The sequence below is a fragment of the Nipponia nippon genome, unplaced genomic scaffold, assembly GCF_047370975.1.
Source record: "Nipponia nippon isolate SJK-2023a ecotype South Korea unplaced genomic scaffold, ASM4737097v1 scaffold_2, whole genome shotgun sequence".
Lineage (NCBI taxonomy): Eukaryota > Metazoa > Chordata > Aves > Pelecaniformes > Threskiornithidae > Nipponia > Nipponia nippon.
Window position 1 is genome coordinate 112,010,177 of NW_028262336.1, and position 13,323 is coordinate 112,023,499.

A 13,323-nucleotide genomic window follows, 5' to 3' on the forward strand; every position below is an offset into this window, starting at 1 on the left:
GGATTTCTTCACCAGCAGCCTTTGTACCCCAAGTATACTGCCATATTCAAAGTGTTCTCCACCTCTTACTGCACAAAGCCAGGGAAGAGCCAACATCCTTATCCCTTTCCAACCTGTTACAGACAAGGGCTATGAAACTTTGATGAATACAAAACAACTACTTCACCCTTCCTGTGGCTGTTCACAATGATTTATACTGTCATAAATTACTGACTCTTTTCATGAACCAATAATTCAGTCCCTAGCTGTTCTCCCCAATTGTAGACCAAATTTATCAGTGACGGTCATCATAAATCATAAGCATCGATCATTATCTAGCCCTTAAATATTAAAAGTCCATCTATTTATAATGAACATTTGTTTATCACTTGTAGAAATGCAGCAAAGGAACATAGCAAAACCAGAAAAATTTGGGCATGAAAAAGGTCACACTTACTGGCCCATGAACGTTTTAGTCAACTGCAGAAGAATTATTTTAGTAAGAAGTTATTTTGTTTTTTTTTATTTGTGTTAGCAAGGTATCTAATATTTCTCCTGGTTTTACTCCTGCGTTTATTTATCAGGTTTTACATATGAAATACACTATCTGAGACTTGTGCTACTAGCCTGGGGTTTGCATATGCCATAGAACTCAGAAGAGTGCTTCCAAGCAGCAACACCGTGCTGCAGTCCAGCGCCACCTCCCCCAAAACCCAGCAAAGCAGGATCTGCCTTCCTCTGACAAAGGAAGCTGCCCTCAGCTCAACAGCATTTTTGCGTACTTTGCTACTTGTTTTTGTGTCTGGTTGTTTCAGGTCAGCAGAATCATTCCAGCAAGCTGACTTCACTCCCCACTCTGCTGGTAACATTTCCCTCTTAGGTATGAGGTAGCATGTAGATCATCGCTGGTATCTTGTCAAGTTTGAGGAACATCAATGAGTAGACAGTACCTGAATCTTTTCTTAATGCTGTTTGGTGTCCAGCATAGACATTGATGAACCATAGCTGTCACTCAGAAAGCACTGCTCCCAAAGAGGAGGAGTGGATCTGGGCAGATACTACTACCTCACCTATTTTCTGTTATTTGAAGTGTGCGTGGCTTGTAGTTTCCCAGTGCAGCCTCTGTTACTTCATGTGGCAGGCTTCCGTTGACCTTCCCAGTACATGTATAACCTGGGAATATACCCTTTTGCATTATATACTCAGTGGCCTTTGGCCAAACAGGTCTTCCTGAAGCTTACTTTAGCTTCCTATTATTTCCTGTACAACACAGAGCCGCACAGTCTTGCATAATTTCTGTTGACTTTCCAGCTCCAAATCGTTGCCCATGACTAACAGCAGTCAAGCTCAAGCATGCAGCTGCCTGCTTTGTTTTCTGTCATGACAGGAGCTCTCCTGATGTTGTCTCTGCACAGGGGCACCAGTGCCAGCTTTGCATGTAGCTTTGTGTGCTTCAGTGCCCAAGAGCTCTGCGGGTGCTGTAGACCCACAAATAAAGAAAGAACTGCTTGGCTTCGACATGTGAAGGAGCCATCTGATGGGATGAGTGGCAGGTGCTGTTTGACAAGTAGTTGAATTGCCAGGAAAAAAAAAATCTAAAAATGGGGAATGCAGAAAAACTAGAAAATGAAAAAGTGAACAGTGGGCATCTGAGAATTTGCCTTGTCCTTACTTCCTGGGACACTGCCCAGATGCATCCCAGACGGCTTCACAAGCATGTTCCCAGGGGCACTGCTCCAGTGAGTAGCACTGGACATGGGGATGCCACCCAAAGGGCCCCGGGGTTGCAGCTGACTGAGAGCGCCACGCAGACACATGATCTCCAGGTCACAGCTGTAATCCAGCACAGATCTGTTGGTGGAACATGTTGGTGTGGGCTTGACTGTAGCTTCTCCCCGGAAAGCTCTATGTAATAGCCACTGCTTTTCTTTTTTTTTTTTTTTTTAGCAGCGTGAGATTTTAACTGCATCCCCTTAGTTCCTCATGACTCTTCCTTCCCAAACCCAGCTCAACTCCTTTGTCTCTGATTAGCCTAGCAAGAGGAAATGTTTTCCATTATATGTTTGATGATGCACAGATAGGTGCAACCAGGTCGTTGCTGAATCATCCTATTCCTGTTCTTAATCTGATGCAGGACTTGCACTTGAGACCTCAGCAAACTGCTGGATTAGTCACAAAGTCAGTGATTTGAATATTGACAAAAGGAACAAGAGAATGTGCTTTATTCGGACTGAATTAAAAGAATGCAAAACATGTGAATCCAGCCCGCTTTCCATGGAGGAATCAGACATCATTCTCGGATGCTGCCTGCTCTCCCCTCCGTTCCCCTTGAGCTCCTGTCACTGAGTCCAACGACTCACGGCAGAAATTTTAATTCCAACGCTCCCCTCCCACATCTTCTCCTTCCCTCTGTGGGGTGCACAGGATCGGTCCTTCTCCCACTGTGGCATCCAGCTTCTCCGCAGGCTTCACTGGCACTACCCTTTGTACCTTGCAGCCTTTATGGCTGCTCCATCAATACTGCCTTTAGCAATTTCTCTCCCCAGGCTTCAGCACTTGCCACCTATTTCTCTCACTGGCTTCTTTCCATTCTTATCTGTGAATATGTAAACTAATGTGGATTTCTTCTATGCTCTGTGTGCTCCAAGAGATACAGAAGAACAAAACCTCCCCAGATAAGCATCAAAGATTAAAGTGTTCTTGGCAAACCTGAGAAAACTTTGCCTGAACAGTGAGTTTACAGACATGTAATATGCATGACAAAGGGTGGGAATTAGTCAAAAGTAAGGTCTGCTCCTAGCTCTGTACCCTACACCCCTCTCCTTTGGGGAGAGATTATTTCTGAGGGACAATGCAAAGCACCTTCCCAGAAGCAAAGAAAATCATGACCCTCGTTTATAAACCCTCCTCTGTCTGTTGGTGCCTGGCCTTGTGGTGCATCTTCATGACACAGCTGTTTGTTGGTGAAATGGGACCCTCTCTGTGAAAACGTATCATGCCACCTCTCTCACATGAGACTCCGCTACCCTCTCCCAAAACGTTTTTTTTGAGCAACAGATAGGAAATATGGGTCCTACCCACCAACTCTGTTTTACCTGCGAAGGGCTTTGAGCCTTTGTGCACAAGCAGGGCCAGGGGCTGCAGAGCTCAGGGCAGTGGAGACCTCCTGAGCTTCAAGGCCGGCTGGGGCAAGCAAGCTGGGACAGCCAGGTGCCCCCCATGAGGGGGACAGGCATCGGCCCTGGGAAGGTGTCTCTGGAGCTGCAGGACTTGGACAAAGGACCTGGGAAATGGAGGGAACCATACTTATCTGTTCGGATTAGGGAGAAAAGGCAAACAGCCATTAACAAAGTAAATTCTGGTTTCCACAGCAGGCTGAAACAAGGGCGCGGGCACCTACTGACACTTTAAAGTGTCACTTTAAGTGTGTCATTTTAAAGTGTCACACTGTTGGTTTTGTTGATTTTTTTTTTACAGCTGGATGAAATGATGAAACCTGTTTAACTTCCTTGCTGTCCTGCTCAGCCAAGACTTCACCCACAGAAAAGACAGGGCCCACACTGTTTTATAGAGTAACTTTGGAGATTAACTGTGAGGAACAGTCTGGTAGAAGACAGCTCTAACTCATGAAAGCAAACTAGGTGCTGTGTCCCTCTCCAGAAGCCTCCTGAATTGTCTGAACAGGGCAGTGAACATAAAAAAAGGTTGATGTCTCCTGCGCTGGCTTCTTTTTTTCAGTGGTCTTAAACTTTGTCTGATAAAGCTTTTTGGAGACTGTAAGGATTATGGGATCGATGCCTGTGGCCAGAGAAGTGAGAGTGACCTGCAGCAACGTTGCAGGATCAACCAGGATCTTTGCAGCCCTTACATTAAGTTGGGTTTAAAAAGCAGATTGGATGCTGTTTTTACACTCAGACCAGCCTCACATTCTCTGATCCTACAGCACTTAACCATAGTGGTATGTTTATCAAATTAACATTTTACTGTTAAAAAAGCTGAAGGGTGATGAAATAGCAAAGTATTTATGTCAAACAATAAAAGTTTGTTCTTTATAAATAAAATATTCCTTGAAAATAACGCATGAGCCCATTTCTTCTGTGCGGGGAGGGAGGAGGCAGAGGGTACCGAACATGGTGGCTGTGTAAGCTTCAAGAATTCAGTGTTGTGTAGTAGACAGGGAAGCTACGACTTCAGGGATTTGAGCTCCTAAGACTGTGTACTTGCATTAGTCAGACCTTGCCAACAGCACTTCAGGCACTGTTCTACAAAATGCAAGGACTTAATTTTTAAAGGCTGGGAGGGCAATTAAAGTGAACATGAAAATAATGGCTGGGTACTTATTTCAGACACTAATATGCATGTAAAGATATCGAAGGAGACAAAATGGTTTGCTCAAAGGCTAAACAAGTATGGTATTTTTGGTCTTGGTATGACTAAAGCGAGTGTTTGAAAAGCAAATACAGAGACAAACTGGTTACACATGCTGAGTTGAACTGGGAAGGTGCTTTTATTGCTGAGTTAGTGCAAAAATGTCAGGTGTAACACATGTTTAGCTCTGCCTCAAAGAAATGAAAACTATTTCCAAACCACGATGAGTCTATAGCTGCATTTCCCGTTGATTAACAACAATTGTGCATGACAGGTAGCAAGTAAGCTGCTAGGTGTTGAGCGAGCCTCATTTTAAGCAAAAATGATGCATAAGGAGGCTGCCACACATATGAATTAGCAAAAATCAAAATGCTTGTGAATAGCACATTATAAAAGTGATGCTTCATGGTAGTCAAAACTCAACCTGACCATGAGGAATAGCAGAAGATCTTATCCAGTGTGAGCAACTGGATAATAAAATGGCAAATGAACCTCAGTGTCTGCTGGTGCAAACTAATACACAGTGAGAAAATTAATCCAAAGTACACGTATTCAAGTATATATATATATGTGCCCCAGGAGGTACTGTTCTAGTTTCTAGAAACAGTTAGGAAAGAATCTTGGAGTGGCTATGAAAAAGTCAACTCATTGCTTTGAGGTGTCTGAAAAATGAAAACAAGTAAATAGGAATGACTAGAAAATCACGGAGAACGCAACAGAAAGCATTGCTCTGTGCGTATATAAATGTGCAGGTACCTGGACTGCTCTTGTAAAAAAGGCACAACAAGTTGTGATGACGATAATAAAGATATCTAACAGCTCCTGCGTGGCACAGATTCAACACATTAGGCCTTTCAGCACAGAATAAAAAGGACAGAGAGAGGATATGACAAAAGTTTATGCATTCACGGAGGAGATGAACAGGGAAAGACAATTAGCTGTTACTCCCAATGGTGAGGACTGAGGAATGTCCCATGAAATTACATAAGAGCAGGTTTTCAGTAAATGAAACGTCTTTTTTTTCACTGCACATAATTAAGCTGTTGAGTTAATTACTCCAGGATCTTGTGGCTTTTGAGATATAGATGGGGTAAATATTAAATATTTATATAATCCAGATACAGGTGACGTCAAAGCATGGTTAGACAAAGCAGAGAGTGAAGCAAGGGCTCTTAAAAGTATAGAGCCAGACAGAGCCTCTGGAATTGCCTGGGGGCTGTTGAATGAAGAGATGCGGACACCGTCTTTGGAAAGCTGTAAGACATTACTGGAAGATGATGCCAAGATTTCTGCTATCTTGAAATAAGCTAAAACCTGTTTCTGTGTTAAGAAAGTTACAACAGTGTTTGTTTTCCTATTTTTACAAAGCTTTTATTTTCGCATTACTTTACAATCCACAAGAATCAATGTTTTGTACATATATACACACTTTGTAACATTCATCCCCTTCCACACTACCAGAATAACCTGTCCTTACAGCTGAACCTTTACAGATGCCAGAGTTGTTAATACTTGGCTCTGGCAGCTCCTGCCAACTAGCCAGGTGTTCGGCAAAGCGTGGGCAATAAGCCTGCACCCCCGGATTTGAGCTGCCAGAATTCCTTGCCAGGATTTCCCTCTCCTTCCCAAATAAAGCATTGCATACTTCCTCATGCATACAAGCAAGCAAACAAAAATGACGGAAAGTAAAGGTAGCCCTCAGCTTTACCATAGATTTAGTTTGGTTGTAAATGAAAACCACTGTGGCAGGACTGAGCAACATGAGCTGTGGATTTCTTTCAAGCATTTACATTTACCACTATCAAACTTGGGTATTATTTTATAAACCACAGTTGATTCTTCCAGTCATTTCTTCTTAGATTATTTAAAGATCTTACATATCAGACTTAATTTTTTAAACCTCTGAGAGCAAAACCAAATTCACTTTGCCATTTTGCAGATACACATTCAAGTTCTAGTTTCTTGTAGTGTTATCTATACAGATTACTAGATCAAGCTTAAATTTTATTTAAATCCCTACTGATGAAAGCGTTTCAACTTCCAGACATGCCTCATAAAACCAAGCTCAGTACTAAGTACACCATACAGGACAGATCTTTACTTCAATGTACAGAAACAAACACACCATTTTCAGCAGTACTTTATAAACTTGGACAAGTTTTTATTATCTCACAAGTCATATGCATGGCATTTCACCACCTTCTAGCTTTCCTACAGACCCTCTTTAACACAGCATTCTTTTCTGGTAGGATTTTTGGTCACAGCGTTTTAAAAAGCAAAGACTCTTTACTGTGTTGTAATCGAGCGTCCTTTAATGGAAGTCATCCTTGGCTGGGTGCTTTGGGTGAGGTGCAGGCTGCGCGGCAGACCCGAGCCCGGCAGCAAGGCTGGGTGTACTTTACAACCAAAGCCCAAGGCAAGGGCTGCAGTGCTGACCCAACTCATTCGTGCCGGGCTGGCCATGGCCTCCATCCTCAGCAGCTTTCCTTAAAGACAGGTTTTAAAGGACACTATAACTAGAGGAGGCCTTTTTTTTTTTTTTAATTGTCAAAACCAGAGCTCAAGCTCCAGAAAAATAACACCTAGTGACTTTTCACATGGCAAGTAACTCCTCTTTGATTCACTTTTTATACTTTCTGCTAGATTATTTTCTCTCAAAAAAACAACTTCAGCCCCTCGCTGTGCGCAGTAGCAGTGAAATCAAGGTTGGGCACACTAGTGAGGATACCGGAAAGGTTTCTTACAGCTGCAAGAAAGCCCACAAGATTTCAAAGGAAGAACAACCGTAAGTCTTACTTCGATCCTGCCCTTTGCTGCCTGCTGCCCTTGTAGGTTGCCCTGCATCTGGCTACCAAGATTATTCAATTTGTTAGTATCAAATTAGCAGTTAGTTTATCTGTTCCTTGTCTTCCAAACTCAAGCCACCTAAGCAGGTCTCTGGGGTTTCTTTCTCCAGCCCTGCCTCACCCTACAGAAAGCTTCTGGGAGCTGCATTTTATCTGACCGTTGTCCGAACTGGCCCACGGTGGCGATTTCCTCGGGCTGCCACGGCACTGGGGCAGTTTCGCGGAGACCCACAGGACTGGATTTCCCTCCGGGACACGTTTGCTGCTAACACTTGGGAATCAGTCCGGGCGCAGGGCCGCGCTTGCAGGGTGCCGAGCCCACTCTGCCCGATGCTCGTCCCCGGGCAGGGCTCTGGGCAAGGCCGTCCCGGACGAGCCCCGGGGCGCTCCCTGCGGGGGGCACCGGCGGCTGTCGGAGCCGCGGCACCCCCGCTCCGTCCCCGGTCCTGCCCCGCGGCGGCGACGGGCGCCCCACACCCGGCCCCGGCCCCCGCCCCCGCCCCCGCCCCTCCCCGGGCTCCCCGCCGCCTCCGCGGACGGCCGGAGGAGCCGGGCGCGGGCAGAGGCGGGCGGGGGCGGGTTAAAAGCGGCGGCAGGTGAACGGGGAGGGACCTTAAAGCTCCGGGGCGGCGAGGCTGGGACCGGCCGCTCCGCAGGCACCGACGGAGCCGGGAGCGGAGCGGAGCAGCGCGGCGGTCGCGTCCTGGGCGCCCTGCCGAGCCGAGCCGAGCCGCGCCAGGTGAGGGTCGGCAGCGGCTCCCGCCTGCTGGAGCGGTGGGGTCGGGATTAGGCTGCGCGCCCCCCGAGCGGGTCGGGATCGGTGCAGCGTACCGGGATCGGTGCAGCGTGCCGGCGTGGGGCCCGGGCCGGGCGTCCCCGGCGGGGCTGGGCTGGGGGCGGCCGGAGGCGGCGGCGAGGGGCGCTGCGAGGCTGGGGCAGTCACGCCGCAGCCCCGTCCCTCGGGTTGCGGCGCGGACCTGGCGGCGAGGCGGCCGTGCTTGGCTTGGGGCTGCGGGTCCCGGGACCGGCCGAGGCGGCAGCCGGCTGGGGCGCTCCGCAGCGCTAGGCCGTTCCGGGAGGAGCCGTCGGGCCTCAGAGCCAAAACCGGCGTTTGCAAACGGGTGTCTGCTGACAGGAGCCGATTGCGATCGGCCGCGGCGTTTCCCGCTGCCAAAGGCTGGCTGCGGGCTCCCTGTGCGCCCCGGCGCTCCTGCCGCGCCGGAGCGGGGGGCGGTGGCTGGGGGCCGCCTCAGGGCGCCCGGCTTGAAACCGCGAAGTGGTTTCCAATAAACGGTGTCTTGGGTGGCAGGGTGAGCGTCCCGGTAGGTTCACTCTGTCCCCACAGCCAATTTCAGTGTTTCTGTAGCGGCAGATGAGCAGCGAGAAATGTTTTTTCCCCCCAAACTTGCAGCACTGGTTCAGAACGGCAGCGTGAGCCTGCACTTCGGAGCTCAGGCTGTTCATCCCACTGGGATATATGCCTCAAATACTTTCCATCAGTCCTGATCAGCCCCTTGTGAAGGTTTCATTGACTTTATTTTAATGACTGTGCAGCAGACACGAGGAAATTCTTAGCAGAAAGGTGCAGGGATCATAGCCTTGAGTTTAGGTCAATGTAAAAAGTTGCATAAAATACTGTCACTTTCAGCAGAGACAAAACATGAGAAATCGAAGGAGTTCCAGCCACCTTCTCAAAGCTTTTTTTTTGCCTTACCCAATTTCACCTTTGCTCATCACAGTAAATCTGACCTCTCCCTCTTGCCTCAAGGCTTGTCTGTACAAGCTAGGCCCTTGTACCAAGGGTGTGTGTTGGGGCACGTTAGTCCTTTAGTTGTGTTGTAACTACACCAGGGTAGAGAATTTTTATTTTTTTTCTCTGTTACATGAGAACGAGAGATTTTGAAAGCTTTGACCAGTGTGGTGTTGCAGGGTACCATGCTCTCCCCACAGCACACAGCCTGCACCAGGAGAAGACGCAGCTCTCATCCATGGCCAGCGTGGCTCTCCCACACAGCGAAGTTGAGCCCTAGCCTCGAAAGATGATGGACCAGCTATGCAAGTTCCCCGCTCTGGTTTCAAAGTGTTTTGTCCCGATGCAGTGATAGTTTCCAAATGGCTGCGATCAGTGAAAGCTGAGCCCTGAGACTGAATTCTGACTTCCACAAAACTTTTAGTTTAACTTTCAGAGGGGCAAAGAGTGTGGATTTTAGTTTTCAAGAGTAGGAGGAAAGGAGAAAAGCCGAAATGGAGCTTCCCTAAAGTTTGACCTCCTGTTTATTCTGCCAGGGTGTGATAGCATCTAGAAAATCAACATAAACTCTTTAGCTGAGGGCTTCTTGCTCCCAGCTCTATGGCTCTGCTTGTCTCCTTTTTGAATGAGATAGCAATCAATGTGGCAGGGCAGGCTCTGCAGTGTTGGTTTGTGCTGTATATGCATGCAGCCCTGACAGAGCCAGCTTGAGGCTTCTCAGCAGTGTTGGCAAAATCAAATGCTGTACTTCTGAGATGAAGGGCCTGCCAAGAAAGGGACATGTCTGAGCTACAGCAGAAAGCCTTGGAGGCTTGCTGGAGGTGTCTGGGTCCTTCCAGAGGACTTCTTCTGTGAGGGCTTCTGCAGAAGAAGGCCAAGTAGAACTTACCTCAGAGGCAAAGAAAGCACCAGCCCAGCCTTCTAGGGCTGTGGTGTTGGCAAAGAAATCCGAAGAAAACTACTAGAGAAGTCTCTGCTTTGTCTAGATGTGGCCTTAACTTGTGTGGCGATAGTAATTTCTATTGCTTTGGGAAATACACTGGCAAGAGCCAACCACAGAAAGGGAAATATCTCAAGAAAGGGAAGGAGGGCATAGAGGATGCACAGAGGAAACGTATTTGAACATGTCACTTATTTCCTACCCAAAGGCTTGTGGATAAATATATCAAGGTATGCTTGTCTCATCATAAATATGTTGAAGGAGAGAGTTTAATAAGCTGTTTGAATCCATAAACATATGGGTGACATTAATGAAAGTGACTTGCATTTGCCTGTGACTCTTGAGTGAGTGCTAGGAAATCCTGTTGTTCGTAGAAGGTCTAGAGCTTGATTCTTCACCCTTTGAACACTGACCGTTTGGTGTATTATGTCATCCTGCAGGTAAAAGGACACAGAAGAGAAGATGGACTGGGGAAGTCTGCAGGCTGTTTTAGGAGGCGTAAATAAACACTCAACCAGCATTGGGAAGATATGGCTCACAGTCCTGTTCATCTTCCGTATCATGATCTTGGTTGTGGCTGCAGAGAGAGTCTGGGGAGATGAACAGCAAGATTTTGTCTGCAACACACTTCAGCCTGGGTGCAGAAATGTTTGCTATGATCACTTTTTCCCCATCTCTCACATCAGACTCTGGGCCCTGCAGCTGATCTTTGTTTCTACACCCGCGCTGCTGGTGGCCATGCATGTAGCTTACACCAGGCACGAGAAGAAAAGGCGGTTCAGAAATGGTGAGAAAATTGATATTGAAGAGCTGAAAAATGAAAAGATTCACATTCGGGGGCCCCTGTGGTGGACGTACACCAGCAGTATCTTCTTCAGGATCGTCTTTGAAGCAGTCTTCATGTACGTGTTCTATTACATGTACGATGGGTACCAGATGCCACGCCTGGTGAAGTGCAGTGCATGGCCCTGCCCCAACACAGTGGATTGTTTTGTGTCTCGGCCCACTGAGAAAACCACATTTACTATATTCATGCTTGCTGTGTCCGGGATCTGCATGATGTTGAATCTGGCTGAGTTGTGTTACCTGGTGATAAAAATTTGCATGAAAGAATCCAGGAAAACAACAGCTTTAAAATAATTCCCCAGTTTCAGGATTTCCTAGCTCCCTGTTTCCCTCAAACTTTCTTAGGTGCCAGAAAACAATCAATCAGCAATATTTTCACACTCGACGAAAAGGATAAAAATGAAAGTTCATTCATGTTTTAGAAATGATAGCCTCCCTGGGAAGCTGCCACTGAGGCAGGTTTTAAAGCCCATGAGATCATAATTCAGTATTCCTGCATCCACAAATAGAGAGAGCAGCCTTCTGGCAGCAGCATTTCCAAGTATGCCTGCTGCTGGGATCCTGTTGTTGGGACAGAGTCACTTTTCAAAAAGTGGGAGTGGAAGGGCCCAGAGGAGGCTCTAGTGCCCAAAGGAGAGCCAGGAGTCACAAACGCATGGTGTTATCTTCAGAGGCAAGCCAATAACAAAGGGTTTCGGCCAAAAGTGGGATGAAGGGGTTTTGGGAGGAATTTACGGCTTGTGAAAGGGAAGAAGGCAAGGAGGTGGTTGTGTTTATAGCAGGTGTCCTATTCTCTCTTTTAAGTATTCTGGAGAGCGAGGAAAGGGCCTAGGAACACAGGTACTCCATGGTAATGCATGCTGTCACCTCTGCTGGGCACCAGCAGTGGTTTTTATCTTTTTATCTCCTCACCCGCACTGAGGAGCATCTCCTGCAGGGTTGGGGGTGGCCAGTCTGAACTGCCTGTGAATGTCCTTAGGTCAGTGCTGCCTCCCTCCACTCATGGGGGCTGCAGCAGTGGGAGGAATGAAGTTTGTTGTTTCATTCTCTTGGTCAGGTAAAAAAAGGGTTGTCACCTTTGAGAAGGTGGGGGCAGTGGAACTGTCTGCCTCCTTCTCTTGTTCTCCCCCAACGCTTTCTGAAGAATCTCAGTACAGTAGATTATATTTGATGAAGAGACTTGTTACCACTTGAGTGTGCCTCCTTCAGCTGTGTACTTCTAAAAGTTGTTTTTTTGTTTTTTTGTTTTTTTTTTTTCAGTAAAAGCCAAGAAAAATTGCCTTGTTTCATTCTGTTTGCTATCCAAAATAAGTGCTTCAACACTTACAGCATGATAGGCTGTAGATTGCACCTACCCGTGCTCCTTCCATCAGTCCCTTTTTCCTATCCAACCTGCACAGCTTTTCTCCATAAAACCTTCTCCCTATCTGAGGTACCTTTCAAGTGAGTCCATCAAACCACTCCCAATCTCTCTGACATTCCACACGGTGAGACTGAATCACCCTTCTTCTTACAGTAGGTCTAGCAGGAATGACAGACAGCTTGCAGGTCTAAAATAGCAAAGGGACCTAATCAGAAATGAGAAGGAACTTGATATTTTTCTTAAAGTTCACGTTGCTGAGCTGTGAATTGTATATCACTAACTTGAAGAACTATGTGAGTCAGTCTGGGCTTGGCTCTCCAAAGTAGTCTCAAAACGTGTTTTATGCCTGTCACGGGCAGCCACACCAGCACATACAGCAACACAGTTTATCTCCTGAGTGCCTGCCCAGCGAACCCACTTCTAGAAAACTGGCTATTTCTCCTCCTTAGCTTCAATAACTGGCTTTTCCCCAAAATGAATGAGCGCTATGTCAGCTTCTCTATTTGCATCCATCTCTTACTGTACACTTAAGTTTATCACCGTTGGAGTAAACAAAGCTGCATTAATTAAGACCCGTGACCCCTCACTGAGCACTGGAAGCGGAGCATAAGCAGGCTCCCGTTGTTTGTGAGCTACATCCAGTGTTACAACTTGACTGCAGATGGAAATCTATCATCTAAGAGGGGAGCAAGAAAAACATAAAACCACCATCCTCAGAAGCATGAACAAAAAGATGGAAGGTCATTAATAATGAGCTGAACTGGAAACTTGGACTGTGAAAACATCCTTAATTCAACTCTAAAGAACAAAGCTTGGCACATATCAGGTTTGTGCTTGGTAAAGTTCCTGCATTGTTCCGTGTACAAGTATGAAGAGAACAAACTATCTACGCTCCCTGTGCTCTAGTATTACATTTCTTTTGTAACAACAGGATTTTTATTTTTTCCTGAAATTACAATTAAAAGCACTCTTGTGGTGTCTGTTTTCTGTATTACGTGTACGTGCCGTGTATTACCTAACGTGTTTAATGAAAATCTGTTTACCATAATGGAAAATGTGTGCACCAATACTGCATTTAATAGCCAAGGGCTACTGTAAGGATTTTAGCCTTCTGCTGCAGGTTGTTTTTTCAGTTGCTTACATTGCCTGTTACCCTGCAGTCTTCATGAGCTGATAGTGGAAGGTCACATACGTGACCCCTACTAGAAATCAAATGTGCTGCCTAAGTCAG

At 46.6% G+C, this 13,323-nt stretch overlaps 1 protein-coding gene across 1 annotated transcript; it reads left to right on the forward strand.

Moving 5' to 3' along the window:
• The first annotated feature begins 7,715 nt into the window (after positions 1 to 7,715).
• Positions 7,716 to 13,083, forward strand: LOC104023045 (gap junction beta-6 protein). The gene is made up of 2 exons (XM_087757127.1): positions 7,716 to 7,932; positions 10,324 to 13,083. The coding sequence occupies exon 2, from the start codon at positions 10,346 to 10,348 to the stop codon at positions 11,021 to 11,023; it is 678 nt and encodes a 225-aa protein (XP_087613253.1). The 5' UTR covers positions 7,716 to 7,932; positions 10,324 to 10,345; the 3' UTR covers positions 11,024 to 13,083.
• The last annotated feature ends 240 nt before the right edge of the window (positions 13,084 to 13,323 follow it).